The 22,407-nt window shown below is 43.5% G+C and overlaps 1 protein-coding gene across 1 annotated transcript in view; it reads right to left on the bottom strand.

Annotated features, from left to right (window-relative positions):
- DNAH11 (dynein axonemal heavy chain 11) overlaps positions 1–22,407 on the bottom strand; it is a 3,007,685-nt gene that overhangs the window by 33,743 nt on the left and 2,951,535 nt on the right. The window contains exons 80-81 of the mRNA XM_085631597.1: positions 19,931–20,043; positions 19,487–19,627 (exon numbers count right to left, since the gene is read on the bottom strand). Coding sequence (XP_085487723.1) covers positions 19,487–19,627; positions 19,931–20,043 — 254 coding nt within the window. The remainder of the gene's footprint in view (positions 1–19,486; positions 19,628–19,930; positions 20,044–22,407) is intronic.

Genomic DNA, 22,407 nt, shown 5'->3' with positions numbered 1-22,407 from the left:
GCGCGCGAAAGCGCTACTAATGACGGCCCTGGGAATACTGTTTGCCCATCCCCTGCGTGCTTTATTAAAAGCAGTCAAGAAGGTGGAGAGGGGATCTGGACGGTCTCTCGCACGCCAGACATCACGCTCTCTGTCTGTCAGCGGCGCGCATAGGACGTCAGACTTACTGACTGATAAGTTAGTCATGAGCTCCTTTTCGTAGTCTAGTCTGTGTCGGGTTGGTCTGGTGCCGTCCTCCAGTACACTGTACTGCTGAACTGCACCGTCTCAGTCAAGTCTCAGACACAGCAGTTCATCATAGGCCAGCTGCTTCCTGCGCTGCTGGCTGCGCACCTCGAGGGGCCTGGCCCCTGCCTGGCTGGATAAGGCTTGCGTGCTCAGCGCTGCTGACTGCCCTTAGGCTGTATTAATATTCTGAACTGGACCGCACCACATTACCGTTCCACATAATCATTGATGCCGGAGCCAGCCTGGAGGAGGCTAAAGGTAGGGACCAACGACGTAGAGCTTGCTTGGTGAGTCCCACTCCCGCTCTGAGTGCCCCCTGTCCCCCCCCCAACCTCACTCACTCACAAACGGTGACGGTCATAACCACGACAGAGACATGGAGAGAGACTCGAGAGTGACTAGTGTGCTGTGTTGTGCACTACTGGCAGTCTGTCTTACTGTCCAGGCGTGCAAGCTTATTGGGCTCAAAGAAGGGCTTCTCAGAGCCCCTGCAGCTCCACCCTGCCTATTGCTTGAAGAATTAGCCCCCCCCCGAAATTGTTTCTTAGCCCCCCCCCCCCGAAATTTGTCTCTAGTTGCGCCTCTGCTACTGTCTGGCACTGGTTGGTTAATCTTCTCCTCACACACGCGTGCACTGGGCTGCCTGGCCTGTGTCTGTGTGTGCACTCACTGCACTGTCTACTGCCACAAGTCGCGCCGCGGCCCCAGCCTTCAATCCTGTGACTGTTCTTGAGTAGCTGCCTTCTTCAACTTTAGGAGGATGCCAGGAGTGGACCAGGATGTTTCGGTTGACTGACTGTATCCTGCCCTAATCTAAGTAAGTGACATTTAATTTTTACCTCTCCCTCCAGGCTATCTACAGTAGGAACTTGTCTAGGTTGAGATTCATGCCACAGAGGGTTTGGGTGTGTGTGCACTGACCGATGTGTCGTTCCTGCCTGACTGGGTGCAGGCACAGCCAACCTCATTTGTTAAAGTAACTTCAGGGTGGCTGCTTTTTAAGGTATCTCTCTGGTCTGGACCCGTTTTCAATATGGATAATGGGTGAAAGTTGGAAGGACACCACATGTGAAGTTACCCAAAGGCAAGGGGAAGGTCTGTGGAATGCATGTGTGGATGTGAAGCATGTCCCTTTGTTTTTAGTGCCTTTTTCCATGGGACGCGTGTTACTTTTGCCAAATCATTAAAAGGAAAATATGTAAATTGTATTTATTTTTAATATTGAAATTAATGGTTGGTAGTTTTTTGAAAAAGGTGTAAAAGCAGGTTTTGTGTTTGGGTAAAATTATTCCTTCCTAAAATAGAAGGCATTGAAGTTACAGCTTTACCATGTTGGGGGGGGGGGGGGTAACCTAGTTAGTCAGTAACCTAGTTAGTCAGTATGCAAGTGACCACATGGCATGTGCCATCACAGCCCATGTCGTCACAATGTGTGGCATCACAGTAAGTGACATCACGCGAAGTAACATCAGATACTATCCCACACATTTGTTTTTATTAGGTATATCATGAGTGCATTAAGTACATTATGAGATTTAACAAATTGTGCTTTAGGCTTGTGCTGCAAAAGTGGCACAATCTCAAGGCAAAATGTGGGGCTCAACAAATAGTACTAAAATAGTTTTTAAAACCCTGCCATAAAGAAATTGGCAACAAGGAGAAGCATGGTACTACATCTGTTATGCTTAATTGGTTGCAAAGTCTGCATTTTCTAATATTTTATGAGGCTAAGACGTCTGCAGAGTTGCCCAGTAAATTTCAGGGAATAATAATTGGTGAGAACTCTGGAGGTTAAAGTATTTGTTGGAGAGATCTCTGCTTTGTGTAGTCCCAGATCTGAATCAAAGTAGTGTAGAAGGTTTATGTGTCTCCTGCAAAGCACATGATGTAATATGCAGATGACAGCTTTTTTTTAATGTAGCTAGGTTAGTGGGCTACTGCTTTGAAGACAGATCCTTTTTTTCCTTGAAGTTCATAATTGGTAAGCCTTTTACTATTGCACAGTGAGCTATGTGTGACTGCTACATCTTTTAACCTTCACCGAGTCATGCAAAACATCTTGTACATTGATTTACACACTTGCATGATTTATTTTCAATGTGTCTGTTATGTAAAGCGCTCTGATACCCTGCATTGTGCTATAAAAGAAATAAAATACTGCTATTTAAATTGTGTGTAAATACTGGGACAGACCAACATATCTGACATTCTTACAATTCATGCACTTACATGAAGGGACTGATAAAAGTCAAGCATGCCTCTCAAGTACCTGTGAAGAGATAAGCTGTGTACTTTTGTTTCCCTCCGTTGCATTTACATTCAAGTCTGAGGTTCCAGGTCACTCAATCAAAAGGAGGCCTGATGGTCCCTTAACTTGGCCTTTATCTATAAATGAAACACTGGGACTAGACAAAACATGGATCCCTCCAGCAAATACATTATCCTCCAGAGTTTTCTTACCAGGGGCATATGTGCAAGGAAAAAGAGCATTCTAGATGTTAAATGAGATGTTGTTTTTTACAAGTCTAATATGCATTTTTAATCAATACATCATGCATGAAGTGCAGTCATATCAGATGCATGAAATTCTAAAGGGGTAATGCTAAATGGACTAACTCTGACCTGTTCTGTCAGGTGCATGTTCCCAGCGTGCTAAGTATTGAAATGTTGTACTAAAGGAATGTGGTTTGGGCAACAAATGGTGTAGGATTCACTTTGTGTTCTGTATTGGTTCAATAAAAAGTGCATAACAATCCATTAGATAGGGCTATTGCCACACCTGAATTCCAACAACCAGAAGATTTACAAAATTACTGCTCATCATGAGAAGTGAGTGACCATTTTTCAATGTGTACTTTTATTGTGTAATGTAATGAATAATTAAGGCACTGAGATCTACAGACTTTATTAAAATACAATTTAGAGGGAGCAGTAAATTGCACATAACACTATTTCTGATTTTCTTAATCTTTGTTTTGTACTATTGTAATCTTAGCAGTGCCTGTTTCACGTTACAAAGTCACAGTGAGGACTGGTCTTAAAAATGAGTAGTATTAAGGCAGGTGCCCAGTTAACTCCCTCCCACTATCTGTATATTGAATAGAATGTATATTTGTCCTTAAAATTGTGTCTGACGACTATTTCTGCAAAATTTGAGACTTGCTACTTTGTGATGGTTTTTTAGCTGAAACTGGTCTGCGTTGGACTGGATTTGGGCTTATACTTGAGCGGCTTTGGGCTTGGGATGGGTCTCAAAATCTGGCAACACTGTGTCCTGGACACATGCTCACTATTTTGTGCCTTCTGATTCAGGAGGACCTCCCTGGTCTGGCTCCTGCATTTGCTTGTGATCCTTCGGTGTTGTTGCACCCAGTTTTGGGCACAGGTGCTGACCAAGAAAAGCCAGACGGGCCTTTATGGTAAGGTGGTTCGGGAATTTCTTTCTCAAGTGCGCTCAGCTCCGCTCAGTCCTTTCTGGAAATTATCTCTAGTGCGTGCCCGTTTTTCTTTGATCCTGATTCTGTCCTGGGAAATCATTGCTCATTCCAGATACGGTACGTGTGGAACTAATATTTCAGTGTTGTGGATGTATTGTTGACTTCTATATAATTCAGTGAAATTTTGGCGAGTACAAGTTGACGATATGTAAGAAACGCTTATTTATGCAAATGAGAAGTATATTGTTTGACGTGTGATCTTGATCTTTATTTAACTCGAGAGTGAGTGATATTATTTTTGTTTTTTTGAAGTTTAAAGAAAAACTCAGAAACCAATGAGTATTTACAGAGCTATAGAGTGTTCCACTTAAAATACCTCCTAATATATGATGTGACAATTGCTCATAACTTGATGAGTCATTTGGAGGAGCAATTAGGGTGTTGTTCAATGGCGCTATTGTAAGGCCATTTCTATGTGCTATTGGCAATTCAGGTTCAGGGGCCAATATCATCCAGAAGTGTATTTGTTGTTGTTGTTTGTTTATTTAACCATTTTTCTCCCTACAGGTCTCCTTCCCAGCTATTCATTTCCTAAATCCCTTCCCCCGCCTGACTTGTCTAATCTTCAGTGCTATAATAGCTAACCGAGTTGGAGTTGCCTGGAGGGTGGGCCACAGAATACGTCGTACAGATCCTGAGGAAGAGGCCACAACTGACTACAGAGTTGAAAAAAATGTCTGTCGAAAAAATGACAGGGGGTAGCTCTCTTCATCGGATCTGCGATGGCTGGTGCGGAAAGAAAATAACTGACATTGGCATGCTGGGGTGGCGCCTTTCTAGATGATGTCAACGTCATGATGGAGACAATGCCGACGATGTCACACGGAGTCAACCGACGCCACCCATCGCCGGGCAGGAGTACTGCTCAAGAAAAGTCTTCCGGATCTAGTCTGACACTTGGGAGGTTCACAGGTAAGGAATCTGCGACTAGATGTCTTTAGAAGATTGCATAATGTCAGCAGTTTTAAGTATTGGTGTTCCCAAGATGGCTCTTTCTCGGAGCCACACTACCTAGAATGGGGCTTGAGACTCTTGTACGCCTTTTCACCACTACATTGCCTGCCCCAAGTTTTAAAAGATGAACAGGAACGACTGGATCCAAGTCATCCAAGTGGCACTGGTTCGGGCAAGAAGAGTGTGGTACCCGGAACTCCTGAGCATGAGCATTTGTCCTCTCATAAGGCTACCGCTTGGGCAGTATCTTCTGTCACAGCAGCAGGGCAGGGTTCTGCATCCGGATCTCTGCAATCTTCTCAATGCTTGGAGATTGAGCAACAATTGACTGCATTCATCCTCCCTCTGAAGTCATTGATGCCATCTTGGCAGTCAAACATCCTGCCATTAAATCAGTTTCCCCGACACGCTTGTGGCTTGGTGCAGTCCTCAGCACATTGACCCACTTAAGGCCAGGCTATACTAGGTATTGCTTTTTGTGTTGTCTCTAACCCCTCATGGACTTGCTTTTGGCAAAGTTAAATGGTATTTTTCTGCTCTTGTGTTTTGCAGTTGCTGGATTAGAGCTCCCGATTTAAATGACCTGTTGTGATGTGTTTTTTGAAAGGTGTCATTTGTACACTTTACATCATGCCCAAGTAGGACCAGAATTTAGTCCTAACGTTTCTAATGTGTACTCCCTTAAAACTGCTGCAAAATTGTACATTGTGGCTCCCTCTAAGGAAAATCTGGTGATGTGAGAGAGCTGCAAGCCCTCTCTGTCAACCCACAGTATATGGCATTCCTTCTGGGCAAACTGGCTTTGAGGGCGCAAGCTTCATTTCTTTAGAGAGTGGTCCTCCTGTTTATGTCTGGCAAAGGTCACCCACCTGGCACTCTTAGCACCTTCTCAAACCCACACCAAGGAGGAAGAGAAACTTCATCAGCTGGATGCTAAAAGAGCCCTCAGCATGTGGACGTTCAGCTCTTTGTTGGATTCACTGGAGTGAAAGTGGAAATAGACCATCTCTTGCTGTATTGTTCTCTGCATAAAAATCTCCTCAGGGGCGTAACACAGGCTCCTGCAGCCCCCGCATTGAGGGGGGGCCCCTGCGCTCCAGGGGCCCTCTCCGTGGCCGCACAGCACTACACATGCGTCTGGGATGCATGTGAGAGCCTACGTAACTTGCGTTAGGCTCCCCGTCGTGGCATCTCACTGTGGCCTCTTTTGTAAATTAAATAGTGCGCGGCTGAGTCTCTACGTCTGCGTGGTCTTCACTCTCTTAGGGTGGGTCTGGCGCATCACAGAAGAATTGAAAGTGAGCGTGAGGAGTTGAGGAATCCCGGAGATAACTTAGAGGGACCGCGCAGCCTCTGGCAATAAATGCCTTGCCCTGTCTCCTGCCGTCCATTTGCGCCTGCCACTGAAGCTGCAGGCCAGGCATCAGGTCAGTGTTCGAGGAACGAGGAGTCTCAGAGGGTGGGGTGGGATGCATCTTGGGGTCAGGATTAAAACATAATTTAGGCCCTGCAGCAGCCCCCGTGTTCCAGACTCCAGGGGCCCCATCAGCCCTGTAGCACACACAGAGAGGAGGCACTGCTTATGTGCGTGTACTTCGAGGTTTCATTAGGGAACGGACGTTAAATTTTGAAGTAAGTGAGGCGAGTTTTGGTGCTTTATTTAAGTCGGTGGTTCCAGCTGCAGGTGGTGGGCATTTGGACTACGTTTTGGGGACTGGTATTTTCCTCATGTCACAGAGAGAGGGCCCGAGTCGTCCTGAGGGTATTCTCCAGAATGATTTTGCCGTCAGGCAGGCCACACGTTGGCTAGCAATATGTGTTTTGTTTTTCTGTCAGCCAGCTCGCAAACACTAGAAATCAGTGTGTTGTTGCAGTTGGGGCCTCACATATCAATTGGGGCCGGGTCCCAGACACGGGAGAGAGGCCAGGCCTGGACTGATGCTAAGCTGCCCCATTTATATGTCCCTACGATTTACTGCGAGTTCCCTGAGCCTTTCTACCCTGTTTCTGCAATAAGTTGTAGGGGCAGTCTGCCCGTGTCTTAATGCCCCTGTGTCTATCTAAATCCCAGCATCTGTAAATACATGCCTGTTACTGTGTCTGTTTTCCAGTGTCAGTCAATGCATGTCTTTCTGCCTTCTGTCTCTCAGCTCGAGTGTGCACAGTAACGCTGCCTACGGGTCTTTCACAGCCTTCAGAAGCCCCCTTCAAACTTCTCTGATGTCCACCTCTAGTCGCGGTGCACTAATGCCTGCCAGACATTTCACCCCCTGCAACAGAGGGAAACAGGGGCGCACTAAGGAGCAAGTATAGAGCGTCTTGTTGCGCAAATGGTAGTAATTTGCAATATTTTAATATTTCCCTCGTCTTTATTGTTTTATTTTGCTTGCGAGAAAGTGTCACTCATACTCGTTGAAATGTCACTCATAATAGCACTGAAATTATGAAAATGTCACACATGGAAATCTGAAAACTTGGCAGCTATGCATTTATTTGTCATGCTCAGTGGGAGCAAGAGAGTCCGTCAGAAAAGGAGAAAGAAGGAAGAGAATGATAGAAAAACAGTGATAAAAGGAAGATTGCATGAATGAAAACGTCAAGAGTAAGAAAGAGAGGAAGGTTTGGGTAGTGGAAGAAAGGCAACCTGCCGAGTCCAGGGGCGCAGTTACCAACTGTGCAGGAGGTTCAGTGGCACCGGGACTTATAACTCTGAGGGGCCCATTGACCTATGATAATTGCTGTTTTTGACTACCCAACAGCAGTAAAAGGTGGCATTTTTACTTGCTTGCACCAGGGCCCATGACTTCCTTGCTAGGCTGCTGTCTGCATCAGAGGCTGCCTCCTGAAAAAAATACTTTGTGCACTCCACTTTATTATTATTATTAATCTAATATAAATTAAGCAGTGGCGAGGATAAAGGTGAATCAAGACGCACCCTCTCGCTCCTGGCCAATGAAACGTGGGCTGTAAGCCTGTTGACAAATGTGAAGGTTCTCCAAAAGAGGGAGGTCAAAGAAGCAGAACTAAGGAAGCTTTATGATTTAAACTCAGCCTTTGAAAATGTTTGAGAGGAGCAGGGTAAAACAAAATAATGGAAATTAATACTTTCAACTCTTTTCTTGTTCATATAGTAGGCATGGAAGACGAAGGCAAATATTGAACCTCTTATGTGCGCGCATTGGCCGACGTGGCCCTCCCCACTCAATAGAACTCCCGCACTGCAGCGGAATTTGCGCCGTGGTTAAGGAGTTAAAGCAACAAACCAAAAATAAATCTATTTAACAATGTAATAAAGAGGGAATGTATTTTTATTTTTATTTCTGTCAATTTATTCTACCAAGTAGCCCTTTTCACATGTGACACCCTCAGCCAGTTCTGTTTTTTCCAGCAACAAATTACTGCATTCTGGGGCTTAGGTTTTCTTTTACAAATATAAGCGAAGGATTGAAAGTGCCATTATGCCCAACAGTGTTGTACAAAAAAACAGGACTGTCTAAAGATGTCGTAGAAAACATAAGGCCCTTTGCGCCTATGCAGGTGTGTAACCATTCTTGTATGTGAATTGTGCATGTTTGAATGTTTGCCCATGAATGTTTCATGTGTATATCTGTGCCTGTATTAAACACACCATAGTAAACACAATCTTCTGCCATGATTAGATTGCTGACCCTAAAAACAAATCGCCAAAATGCATTAGAAAGCAAGACTGTCATTTTTTATCTTCCAAAGTACTGGTTGTTGTGTCAGTAGATTATCCAGCCCTAATATATATTTTTCTTTGTATTGTAGTACTTGCATTCCCTCATTTATAATTGAATAGTACTCCAAATCCCAGAATGGAAAGAAAAAATGGAACAGATGAGTTGTTCATGCTTGACACAGTACTTCTTCAGGCCTCTTTGAAGTTACACTTTAACCAACAACTGTTACTGAACATCAACTTTCGCCCTGCAAATCACATTGTGCCTCTACCTCATAATTTCCTACACTTGTCCCCAGCTCGTTCTTCATGTTAAAGATAACATCACAAATTAAATAATTGATGATAGCGCAGGTGACATCACATATCACATCACTGTTGAGAATGCATTTCATGAAAAGGAATATAAAATAGGATTTTCAAAAGGAAAAATGCCAGCAATGTGTTGTTTAAAGAGCCTGGAAAGACCTTGTGTTGACACTAAATAGGGTTATAAATAAATTTGTATGTATTAATTTGTAATGTGACTTTTCGGTCTTTGTTTCCTTTAATTATCAGTCATGGATCATTCAGGCAGCCCTAGAACACAATTAAAAGTGCTTTCTATTTCACAAAAATATTTCTATTTATATTTGCTGTTCAAAGTAAGCACTGATAAGTGCTGAAAATCCAGCTTTAGGTGACTGCTTTGGTGCGGATCTGTGGCTGCAAGGCTCTCTGAGACCGAGCGAGGCTGGCTGCTGCTGCTGCTCTTCGATCTTCGTGTGGTTGGGGAAAAAGCGCACCGCGTCAGCGACGGCTCTGCGTGTGCCTCGTCTTGTTTTAGCTTTGGGCTTTGGGCGCTCGATACATTCCAGACATACATCGAACAGCCGTGGAGATTTAAAAGGCAGCGCTCCGTTAGAACACAGAGTCTGAGATGGCGCTTTCACTCAGGCTTCTTAATTGAGAAAGCCCGGCCCTCTTTGACATTTTACTCAGAAAGTGTTTGTGAATTGAGTCTCCTCAGCAGTCGGAAGCGGAGCAAGCAGCATCTGGAGCTGCATTTAGGAATCTGCTGCTGGGTGTGAAAGGTGCAAGACTTCAAAGGCGAGCGAGACCTCATCAGTTAGAGCCGGAAACTCTCTGCCTGTTCCCGCCTCCCGCCGCCGCAGTTCCATCCAGTGCGGCCGCGGAGTGGAGGTGGGGACTACCTTTCCCAGGCTTACTAGCGGCAGGGACGCCGACAACGCTGGTTCCGCGCCCGGAGGCGCATAAAAGAGAAGCATAACTCCGGCAGAGCGGGTGCTGGGCAAACATTTCGGGCGAGTACCTCCCAGCAACGACAAACTCACCTTCTTCTTTGCCAGGAAACTCTCTGCCTGTTCCCGCCTCCCGCCGCCGCAGTTCCATCCAGTGCGGCCGCGGAGTGGAGGTGGGGACTACCTTTCCCAGGCTTACTAGCGGCAGGGACGCCGACAACGCTGGTTCCGCGCCCGGAGGCGCATAAAAGAGAAGCATAACCCGCGGGTCGCGCCGGGCTAAGCACGGGCAAAGGGCGGGCCCTCTGTGGCCCTCGGTGGCTGGAGTAGGCTGGGCTGGGCCACCCCCCTTGGATCTTGTCCCAGGTACTGCAGATTAAAACGGCTCAAATCACTAAGTTATAACTTTCTACATGAGAACTGTGGACATTGCACAACACTCGCATACAGTGGACAATGGATTGCTCCTGTAAGGGACTGTAAAATGATTTAATCTGTGCTCTACAAAGCTAGGTTATTTAACACTATTCTTCTATCCCGTTGTGAGTGTATCAGAAGGCAGTGAATAGTGTTAAAAAATTCTACTATGGCTACCAAACCAAAAACGCGCTCTACTAAGAGGAAACCATGTACCCCACTTATTTCCACACAAAAAGGGCCTGATACCAATACTAATACCCCAGCAGGTTACATAGTCCAACCAACGGCAATTGACTTAATGTTAAGAAAGGTTATTGGGGCGGTAAATAGGGAGATCGAGCGTACACAGAGACGCTTATCGATGACACCCATAAACACCTCTCATACACCTACACAAACCATACCTAAACAAATCGCTGATATAAATCTCTGCGAAACTTTACAAAATGAAGTCTTAATGCCTCACCTGAAGCTATTCCCTGTGGCCAACAAGTAACAGACACTGGGCTACTCCCCGACAGGGTGGAAAAAAGAACCCTGAGAACTAGAAATAGAACCAACAGACGGGGCACAAAGAATACACATACTAAAAAACTGAAACCAACTAGTGGGGGTGGCAAGACACACATAATAGATGATGAGGTTGTGGAAATAGAAGCTCAAGGTCCCTTAATCCCTGAAAGAATGGCTGCATTCTATAATTGCTGACCTTCAGAAACGTCTTGAGACTTTCATTACTACTCAAGTAAAATCATTAGTTAGTAATTAGATAAAATTGCTAATGAATTACAAAAACAGGCTAAGATGAAGGAGTCTACAAACTCTAACTTGACTGGAAATCCTACATCATCATCAGTGCCTACCTTACCACGGCCAATTCCTGTTAGTAACAACTGTGTAAACAATGAGCCATGTACTCTTGTACAAGTTCATGCATTACCTAAAGCTCCAGCTTACTCTGAGGATAGAAGTGTCCAAAAAGGTGGGAATTATGAAACCCGTAAAGGTCAGGTACAGTCCAATCCTACTCAGACAGGGATTTTTGCCAATCACAGTCAGAATGATAATCACCAGGTAGGACAGGAATGTATGGATAGAACCCATTCTCCGTTCCCACGGGTAAATTTACCTCCTCAAGCAAGTCCCTATGTTGTGGTGTTTGCTGGGGTACCTGAACTAAGGATGGGTGAGAAAGAGTCATATATGGAACTTAAAAATAATATTATTAACTGGTTGAACACACACAGGCCATTACAAGGGCAGGAAACTGGAGAAATTATACATGTTAGGAGAGTACCCTGGTTGGGAAGTAGAAGGAAAGATATCGAAGGGGATTGCATTATTGTAAACTTCAGGAACCCGAACTTGGTGGAGTATATACTGGGTAATTATAATAGGAATGTAACCAGTACTATACGATCTATGTCACTAGGTTACTTTTACCCTAGAAACTGTGCTGCCTACCCCCAACTCACATTCAAGGAAGAAAGGACAGAGGAGTAGCTGGCTATAGGGCAAGGAAATCTGAATACAGTGGCCCGCCATTATTAAATCAGGGTGACCTACAGTGGACAAATAGATTTAGTCCCCTTCGGTCTCTGGACGAAAATGATTGACTACCCAAAGTAGATACATATCAGGAGGGGTTGGAAAGAAGGATGTCCACCGATGCTAATGAATTAGCATCTCGGGGAAGTTACAAGCAGAACGGGCTGGGACCTACCCCGTTAAAGGAGGATGGAGAGAAACAGGAGTCCATGACGGGGAGGAGGGATGTTGTCAGGCCAAATGCCCAGGGTCTAAATGGGGTGAGGGTGGCGGGGGGGAAGGGTGAATATAACCTCCTGGAATATAGCAGGTCTAGCTGGAAAATTTGAAAATGTAGATTAGAGGAATCAATTACGTGGCATTCATATACTAGCCCTACAGGAGACCTGGGCGGTTAACTCCGACCTCTATCATTTAGAGGGCTATAAATGTTTCTTTGTCCCAGCCCAGGAGAGCAGGGCAGGAAGGGTTAGGGGAGGGCTAATACTGTACGTGGACATCAACCTTAAGGGAAGATGGACGTTGCCATCCTGGACATCACATACCCTTCAAGCGGTAACATTCCAAGGACAAGGGCTGAGGGTACAGCTATTTAACATCTATAATTCAGGCTCTTTAAACGGTAGAAATGCTGCCCTGTTGGAGTTAGATGCTAGACTGAACCAAGAAGCCGATTTAAGGAAAAGGGGGGGAGAACCAATTGTGTTACTAATGGGTGACCTAAATTGTCACCTCTGCCCAAATTTGTTACCAGTAACTGCAGACTGGGATCTTTGCCCGGTCACGAAGGGGCCACACTTTGAGCACAGTACCGAGGGCACAATATTAACTAATTTAATTAGTACTCATACATTAGCACACACTATTGATTTGGTAGTCCCAGGTCCAGAGGGCACTCTTGTGCCAACTTTTAAAGGAAGAGGATGCTCTTCCATTATAGACTACATACTGATATCCCCCTTCGCAAAACACTGGATTATAGAGGTTAGCACTAAATGGAGTACGTTTAGTGACCACAATCCTTTGGTTATGGAACTATTCTACAAGGCCCACTTGGAAATGAATATACAAGCGGATACTACCCTACGGCCAATAGACCAGGGGAGGCGCTTAAGGTGGGCGAAAATCAATGCCCAGGAATTCTATACCACGCTGCTTGTAAAGGGTAAAAAGTATGTAGAAGATTGCTTAGATCTGAAGATAGGTGGAGTTGACTTAGTTGCGGCTCTTGGGGATTTGACAAAACTGGCCGAAAAAGTATTAGAATCAAAAGGTCCCAGAAAGATAGGTACACAGCCAAGATGGTTTGATACTAACTGCTCCCGAGCATTAAGAAACCTAAAATCAAGCCTTAAAGCTAATCCCAGGGATAAGACTGAAGTAGCCAAATATAGACAAATTCACAAAACTAAGATAAAAGAAAGAAAGGCCACCCTACAACAGAAGTCTGGGCTGATCTAAGAGAGGCAGGAGAAAACAGGGACTTTACAGAATTTTGGAGGATTATTAACAGGCCCTGTCTTCAGGATAGTAGTGCTCCAGTCCTCAGTACAAACATCCTCCCACAGCATTGGGTGACTCATTTTGAGGGTCTTTATAACCACTCTAAAGATACAAAAGAAGAAGGGGGCTGGGATGGTATAAGGAGCTTGGAAATAGATTTCACACTAACAGAGATCAGGAAGGCAATCCAAGGGTTGACGCCGAACAAAGCACCGGGGCCCGATGGTACTCCCCCAGATCTATATCGAAGTAACATCGATCTGTGGGCGCAAATTTTAACGAGGGTGCTAAACGCGGCTATTAAATCAGGACTCCCAAGATCTTGGTCCACTGCATTAATTGTCCCTATCTTTAAGAAAGGGAATATGGACAATCCTCAATGCTATAGACCGATATCGCTGATCGATGTATCAGCCAAAATACTTGGGTGGGTGATTTTGAATCGTCTTATGACCTGGACTGAAGAGCATCATATAATAGCTGGTACACAGTATGGGTTTAGAGCGGGAAAATCGACCAGTGACCAATGCCTAAATCTATATTTACTGGTTGCTAAGTATACTAAAGCAAGCAACGGCCCCATCTATACGGGTTTTATGGATTTGGCGGGGGCCTTTGATAATGTGAACAGGAACAAATTGTGGGCAATGATGAATAAGTTGGGAATAGACCCGGGCCTTATAAACATTCTGAGAGAGATGCATTGGAATACTACAGCTAGAGTTCGCTTCAGTACGGAGGGGGGGGCGGACTGACTCATTCCCATGTACAAGTGGAGTAAGGCAGGGGTGTATCCTTGCTCCCTTTTTGTTCTCATTATATAATAATGATTTAGAGACAAGCCTTACTGTTCAGACTGTACACTGCCCTAAAGTAGGGAAGCGTCAAATTCCGGTACTTTTGTACGCGGATGACGCGGTCCTGCTTGCACGAACTCCACGAAGTCTCCAGTCGCTCATCAATGGATTTGTAAAATTCATGGACAATTTAGATCTGTCAGTGAATTTGAGCAAATCTTTTACAATGGTCGCAGGCAAAAAACTCACCAAGAAACCTGTGTTTAAGATAGGGACCCACATAATGGGCACTGTAAGTACCTTTCCCTATTTAGGCCTTTTATTTGATGGCAAGATTCAGTTTGACTCATTGATTGAGGAACGCTGTACTAAACTGGTTTCCTCAAGTGGTGCAATACTGAATTTTGCTCACAGGTTGGGACGCTGGTCCCGGGAACAAATAATGAGCCTATATAGCTCAATAAGTACCGCAAAGGCATTGTATGGAGCTGAGGTGTGGGGCTTTAGGGATGCTAAACACTTACAGCAAGAGGAAGATAAATTACTCCGAAGAATCCTAAAGATCCCACAGTCTATTCCAGCCGAAATTGCACACTCAGAACTTGGGATCCCATATATTACAGATCAGGTGAAGATTAGGCCGGTCATGGCTTGGCTCAGTATTTGGGCCAATCCTGATGCGGAACTAAGCAGAGAAATTCTCACGGACTGTTTGCAAAGGGATAAGGGGATGCAAATCCCATGGCTGAAATATGTTAAAACAACACTAGAGGCCATAGACCAGCATACCCTCTTTAGTAAGCCGTGTACAATTTCTATGACCAGCAAACCACAAATAAAAAAACTGTTGCTGGAAAAATTAGAAACGGTTAGGGCAACCAAATCATTAACACTAAAACGGTCAGTAGCCGCTCATTGCCTGGTTAAAAACGGGGAGGGCATGGAACCCTATTTATTTCTGATATATAACCAGCAGGACAGGTTTTTAATGTGTCGTTTTAGGCTCAATTTGTTACCTAATATTCTTTCTTATCCATCTGGTTTTACTGTAACGATTGAGCAGAAGGGTGCCTGCGGCTGCGACAACAAGTCTCCACAGGACACCCTTCATTTTGTATTATTGTGTCCATTTTATCGTACCCCTCGGCGCATGTTTTTGGTTGATATTTTAAGAGAAGGAAAATTTCGTCATGCTAAATCCGCATTACTATTCCTTCAAAGAGCAAATGACATGCACACTTTATGTTCAGTAACAAGCTTTTTAAAAATAGCAGTAAGATTAAGGAACACTAGAGATTAAGACATTATGTATATAACATTATTTCTAGAAATGTAAAATTATGTGTGTTGTTTTTTATATAATATGGATTTTTTATGATGATTTTTAACCATCGAAATAAAGATTAACTGAACTGACTGCTTATTGTTTTCCCGTCTGGGACATCAAAATAATCAGCTGGCAACCCATATCATGAGACTGGGAGTTTGTTACAGGATCAGCACATTATTTATTTCCTACACCTTCAATCCCTATTAATGCCATAATAGCAATCAATGGTTGAACTTACATCTGAAACCCTACACCGCCGTCAATAACATGCTGAGTTACTTCAAGTGTCTGGGAATGCACCCTGCATTCAGACAACTCAATCAACATTCTTGCCCTTCACTTTTATGCTCATCCTGCACTCACAGCGATCAGAATGCACTCACACTGATCACCATTCACCCGCCCACCCTGCACTCACAGTGATCACTCTGCACTCACAATGCACTTGTGCTGTTCACCCTATACCTCACCCTGCAGTCACAAGAGCACACTACTCACCCTTCACTCACTTGTCCCCCTCACTGCTCAATCTGCAATCTCACTCAAACAAGCCCATCCCTAATCATGCATTCGTTCGTCCCACTCTGTACGAACATCCGCACCCAAATTCATATGGTCATCTCACTCACCCTGCAGTCACTCCTCTTACCCTACTCTCACACTGTCGCTTCTGCCACTGTGCACTCACATGGGCACTCCTACCACTCACAAAGTGCAGAGGTGCCTGCTACACAGAACGAGTACCATGCAGATCACTGAACTGAGTGCGAGTAAACTATGAGTGGCGCTATAAAAAAATGAAATGTTTGTCAGAAAGGTGCTATAGAGAGATGAGGTGCATGGTTGGTGAGTGGTAGTGAGGGAATTCATGGAGAAGGAGGAAATGGGGAGGGGGAACCAGAAAAGGCTGTTGCACCGTGTGCGACCAGTGCTAGGGCCAGCCCTGGCTGGGAGTGGTAGCCCCCCCTGAAGTTCGGGTCTAGTTGCGCCCCTGGTTTCAATGCTCCAGCCAACTCATGACTTTTGTTCTCGCTTCTATGATTTTTATCTGATGACCACTGGGGAAGCAAGGGGCAAAGCTAATCCCTGAATGGGCACAGGTGTGCTACCCCCAGTGCCACACCCATTTGATCTCCATAGTATAGATATGTGTCCATCTCTGGACATTATATGGTACTTCCCGCATTTTGAACCATGAGTGATAGCTCATGGAGTTGAATATGGACTTTGATTTTTTTAAACATACTGCTATGCTAATACAGCATTGTCAACCATGTTGAAAATAACGAGTTGCTTGAAAATGTATATTTTTTGTAGACAACAGTGTGTATAAAGTGAGGGCACATAAGTCTCTTTCTCCTCCCAGTATTGGTGTTAATTATTCACCGAATGTGCAATATTCAGCTACATTTTTGAAGATCAGGGATTCATCTTCACAATAACCTCTCTGTGGAAAAAAGGATGTGTCCATCATTCTGCATAACCAACTCCTTAATATAGTTTGCTTTACTCCCGTCTAAAATTCTATTGCATTCATTGGCAAAAAGAGAAAGAAAGGTGGTCGGAATATTACTTTTCCCTTTTAACAACTAACCACGTTATCATCTCCAACTTTACTCTGAACATCCTAAAACACTTCAATATAGACTTGCTCAGACAGAGAGCTGTTATATGGAAATGGAGAATATTGGAAAAAACGTGTGCACATATTTTAAAAGCAAGCTTACAACTAGCTACTATTTGTTTGAAATCATGTGCCGCTTGAGCAGATTTGGATGCATCTTACTAAAATGTACATGCCTTTGCTTTTCCAAGTTGCGAACCAACGTGAGGGGCTGCAAGACATCTTTTCAAATTATTTAGGTGCCTGGGTTTTGGTGCCCCTTTGCCTGGCCACCCTGTTATTTCCATTTACATGCCCACCATTTTGTGATGGACTGCTATCTTCCCTCACACTTCCTTTCACGCACAGTAAATTGTCAGCTCCTGTTCCATGCCAGGGCCCAGACCTGATTTTAAGTGCTCTGCCACGTACCATGTTTGTCGAGCCATATCCTTGGGATCGCCTCTTGCCAGGGCCTCCTTACTTTCCCCAGGTCACAATTGCTGCCTCGGAAGCTGCCATTACTGGATGGGAGATTGTTGCATCCATTAAAGGCAGATGCCATCCAGAGACGTTGTAAGGCATGGGCAAAGTGGGCTCCGGCACCTTTATGCACAAATAAAAGGGGCATTGTTTGACTGGACGTGTTTGATGTTTATGCTGCTAAATTGTTATTGCTTTACCAGGCACTTTGAAATATGTATGCCTTCAGGCACAAACAAAAGGGTAATTAGTTAGACTAAATATGTTTGATTAATGTATGCTGCTGCTTGCTGATCTTGTTATTATTTTACCAGACACTTTGAAATATTTGCACCTTTGTGCACAAACCAAAGGGGCACTGTTTGACTAAAGTGGTTTGATTGTGTATGCTGCTGCCTGCTGTACTTGTTACTGTTTTGCCAGTCACTTTGAAATATTTGAGCCTTCAAAAAGGGAATTGTTAGTCTAAACTGGTTTGGTTATTGTATGGTGCTGTAGATGTTATTGTTTACCAGTTGCTTTGAAATATATGTGCCTTTATGCACACACCAAACTGGGAATTGTTTGACTAATCTGGCTTCATTTTTGCATATTGCTGGACTTGTTTTTATCATGCACTTTGAAAGTATTTTCACCTTGATTTAAGAAAGTTCAATTGTTTTACAAAACATGCTTGATTCTTGTATATTGCTGGACTGGTGATTGCTTTATTATGCACCTGGAAGTATTTGCACATTTGTTTTGCTTTACCAACTACAGTTTGTACAGATTCTGTCATTAGGTACTTGCTGATATGGTTTGTTTTTATTCTAGATGCGGTGTTATTTATGGTGTTGCTTGCACTTGTCTGTAATACGTGTGCCTTCAATCTTGTATTAAGCATTGTTTACACTACAGAAATGATAAATTCAGACAAACATCTGCATCAATGTTCTGAAGCATCCAAACAGTTTTCATCCTCAGCCTCGTTTGCCTGCCTGTTTTGCAGTGCTTACTAATAAAGACTTGATGGTAGAAATTTAAATTGTTTCCTCAGTTCATGTTATCATGCACAACCTTTGACAGTCGCTAGTGTTTGGCATGCAGATAATTTACCAGTCTATTTCTCTTGAATTTCACAGGATACTGAGTTATTGTACTTATGTATATTGTCAGTTGAGTTTTTATGGGACTGCAGGTTTGGGTTTGTCTTTCAAAGTTTCAAGTTGTTGTACATTAATGTAAATTCTAATTCAAACCCTTCATAGTTGTTCTTTGTTCATCAGCCATAGGCAGTTCCTGAGACAATAGTATCGCTCCTTGGCATTATTCTGATTGCTGCCTCAGTTAAATATTCTGCTTTTGACAGTATTGTTACAAATGGCGTAGCTTATATGTTAAGAGGGTTTCCCACTTTCTCATTAGAACTTTAACCAAGACAATATAGAGGCATTTCATTAAATGTTGGAGGTTTTAGATCAAAATATATCAGATTTTTGGGTGGTGGGGCAAAGTGGTAGGTGGTGGACCGGGCCACTGGGGGGCCCCCTCCATGTGCTTTGCAGGGGGGCCCCCTCAAGTTTTGTTACGCCACTGAATCGCTTATGTGCTGACTAAGAAGCAGCCTCCAGAAGGTTTGTGGGCTCAGTCCACCAGAGCCCAAACCACTGCATTGGCACGTTATTCTGGATATCTGTCAGGCTATGTGGGTGTCACTTATTATCTCCATGAAGTACTACTTTCTGAACTCCCACCTCTTTCGGAGTGGAATTTTACTGTGGGGCCAACCAAAACAAACTGTCGGCATGCAGGGGTGATGCTGTAAAGTTTCCCGATCCAGTCTGATGCCTGAGGAATATTCAAAAGGTGAGGACTCTGCAGTTAGATGGAGTATCAACCAGAAAGATCGTTACCAAAGGTAAGTAACGTTTTGTCTTTTATATGGTGATTTCTATTTGCTACAAAAAATAGACTGGAAAAAGGAACTTAATTTAAGACTATTTAAAAAAAATTGGTGTGACCAGACAACGCATGTATTCTTGAACCTTATTTATGTAGAGTGGGTCCATTAGAAGGAGTTCTATTGAAGTTATGTATCTGGTCCTTGTTTTAGAATAGGTCAGCTTGATAACAGCAGTTTGCCATGAAATGGCATGGAACATTTTAATTCACCCAAAACATGACAATTACATTGAATCTTTACCTTCTATAAACAATCCACATATGTAGGCACCTTCCCTTGGTGGGTGGCCATAATCTTCCTTTGTCTTCTTGGTCACATCCACAGTTAAGCACATTTTATCTAAAGGCCAATCGTTCTTCCGTGCCATGCTCTGCATAATGGCTAAGAAAAAATGAAAGTCATTTTAAAATGTATTGATTTTTATGCTTATAAAAACTGTTTTGTAGACCTTTCCTTTTAACTAAATTATATAACATGCATACACTCAATAAATTTAATGTAGGCATTGCTAGATATTATGCCACTGCTAATCAGATTTTGCCCTCGGAAGTGATGCATTATACTTGGAGGTAGTCAGATTACAAAATTACATCAGGCTAATGGGTATCAAAGTCCAATTTATTGCACACCAGAGCCCTTTATTTTCCTTTAGAACTGAAAATCAATAAAACATTACATACTAACCAGTTAAGAAGGACTGAGGATTGAAGAAGCCTGGAAGCCACACTACCGCTGGAAGCACAAGATCCTGAGTCCAAATATCCAGTTCTCTGCAGCGCAAGAGAAGGTCAGTAATCCTGTGCAAAATAAAGTGAATTGTCAATGCAGATTTAATCATAGTACAGGAATATGTGGAAGAGTCTCTTTATATTTGAGTTTACAAACTCTAGAGCAATTTACTTGAGTTTGTATCAATATGCAAAGGAGTGTTAAAAGTGAGGCTGACTGGGAACCTGTTGTTAGATTTCTGTAATCTGACTACTGCAGCAAGAATGAAGAATAACAGATTAAGAGCTTTCTGAAAAAGATGAGTTTTAAGAATCAATTTAAAACTGTTGAAAGTGATGGCTAGGTGTTAAAGAAGAGCATGGTATTGTAGAGACCTTGATCAGACTGATTGAAAGGCAGAGCTACAATCACGATGAAACAGGAGTGAAGGAGACTTGTTGCATACAGCTAGAATTATGGTTGGATAATATGAAGATTATGCAAGTGGGTATTTTATAGTTTGGGATATTGTCAGGGACATTGTGAGAAGAGGTTAATCAATGGGTTGGTGTTTGCAGTGAGAGCTTGAAAGATAAAAGCCTTGAGAGAGAAGGAGTACTATGCTGGGTGGATGTGAGGTAAGCCATGTTGGAAGTTGGGCATCCAGTAAGAGGGTTTTCTGGTAAAGCCAAAACATTACAAAGATATGGTTAATGATTTTAGCCACTTTCATTATTTTATCAAACAATCTTTCACAACATAACTATTACATGTATTTTCCCAGATTATTTCTTATGCACAGATCCTGAACTTTAAACTTGATGCCAAATAGGTAATACCATACTCATTAAACTTTGAAGACTAAACATTACTTATTCATTTGTGTATTGAACACTTTCGACCCTGTAGAGCATTTTGTGCAAACAAACGTAAAATATTGAAATAACTTGTATAAAAGCACCAAAAAAATGAAAATAAATCACTTAGATTGTTTAAAAAAAATGCTTCTTTTGCAGTATCCGAACCACCATTTCTTTTTTACTGATTCTGCTGTTGTTTTTGATTGTGCAGACTCTGCTAAACTGTCCACAGTGAATGTGCTCTAACCCCTAAAACGTGCTGAAATTAACTAAACTGCTAAATTAACTTACCTATAAGTCTTTAGCATATGGTACAAAGTGTATCTAGAGTTTTAAGGTAAATGTCACTAAAGGACTGCAGCACCCATTGTGCTACAATTCTACAGTTACAATGCAAACATTACTGCAGGCTCTGTAGCATGTCTTTGCAGTTTTAAAGCAAATTTATCCTGTCAAAATAATCCCTTTTGGCAGGCCTAAACTCACTTAAAAACAAATAAGTAACCCCTAAGTAGACCTTATTGCCCAAGAGGCAGGTAGCATGGTATTTAAACATAGGATATGTACAATGTTTAAAATTAAACATGTTTTTAAAGTGACATGGTCCTAAAAGTTATTTTCACTGTAGTGGGGTTAACTATTCCATACGAAAGCATTGGGATACAATATTACATTTAATAATGTTTTCACTGTTTAGAAAACAGCTACAAACTTAATTCTTGAACTTTTTAAAATATTTATTACAAACACAAATCACTGGTAGTTTGAGCAAAGGACAGAACAGGAGGTGGGAGGAGCAAGAGAATGCAGCCAATCTGGTGTGCCAAAGTTGTTGGAATTGAGCAGAGCGGGAAGTGGGAGGAGCAGGAGATTGTAGCCGTAGCCGGTTTGGAGTGCCAGAGCCATTGCTGTGGCTGTTGTTGGGCCAGCCCGGTGCAGAGCAAGGAGCAGGGGGTGCTGACACAGCCCCTGTGGCTGGATTCCGGCTCCTGACGACTTCCGTTTGGGATGGTGCTCTTTGCCTGCATGGCCTCTATTGCTGCCACAGCTTTCTCAGGAGCTACTACCAGCCACTTTCACTTCCTCCTGGAGCACTGCTGGCTCTGGAGCCCCCAATGGGATAAAGGGCATAAATATAAGAGGCAAGAGTCAGGACCATGCTGTAAACCTGCTGGGGTGTGCGTGGCACTATGCGGGGGAGGTCGCAGGCTTAGGGTTAAGCATCCTCCCCCATGGGTAGGGCGAGTAAGGTCCAACAGCAGTGCCCCATTGGTGGCCTGAAGAGCTGGCTTAGAAGCCGCAGTAGCTTGCACCTGGGTGGGGGGATTCTACTGTTATTCTCTTTCCTCATGCCTACACAGTTAACTATACTGCCAGCTCTCTCCCCCTTGCCTCTTTTAGCTCCATTCACACACTATGAAAATGAGGCAGCAACTAATAGGACAAGAGGATAGGAGGAAAGCGTCTTCCGAGTATTGCAGGAGATGACAGCGAGCTTGAGTGGAGCAAAGAGAGACAGGCAGACGAGCAGCATCCGCTGCGTTGAGCGTTACGGTGTGTCATTCAGAGCTGGCTGAACCTGTCCCCTAGCTT

This window comes from Triturus cristatus, chromosome 10, assembly GCF_964204655.1.
Source record: "Triturus cristatus chromosome 10, aTriCri1.1, whole genome shotgun sequence".
Taxonomy (NCBI): domain Eukaryota; kingdom Metazoa; phylum Chordata; class Amphibia; order Caudata; family Salamandridae; genus Triturus; species Triturus cristatus.
The sequence above is the reverse complement of the archived record's forward strand: the minus strand, read 5'-3'. Positions and strand labels throughout refer to the sequence as shown.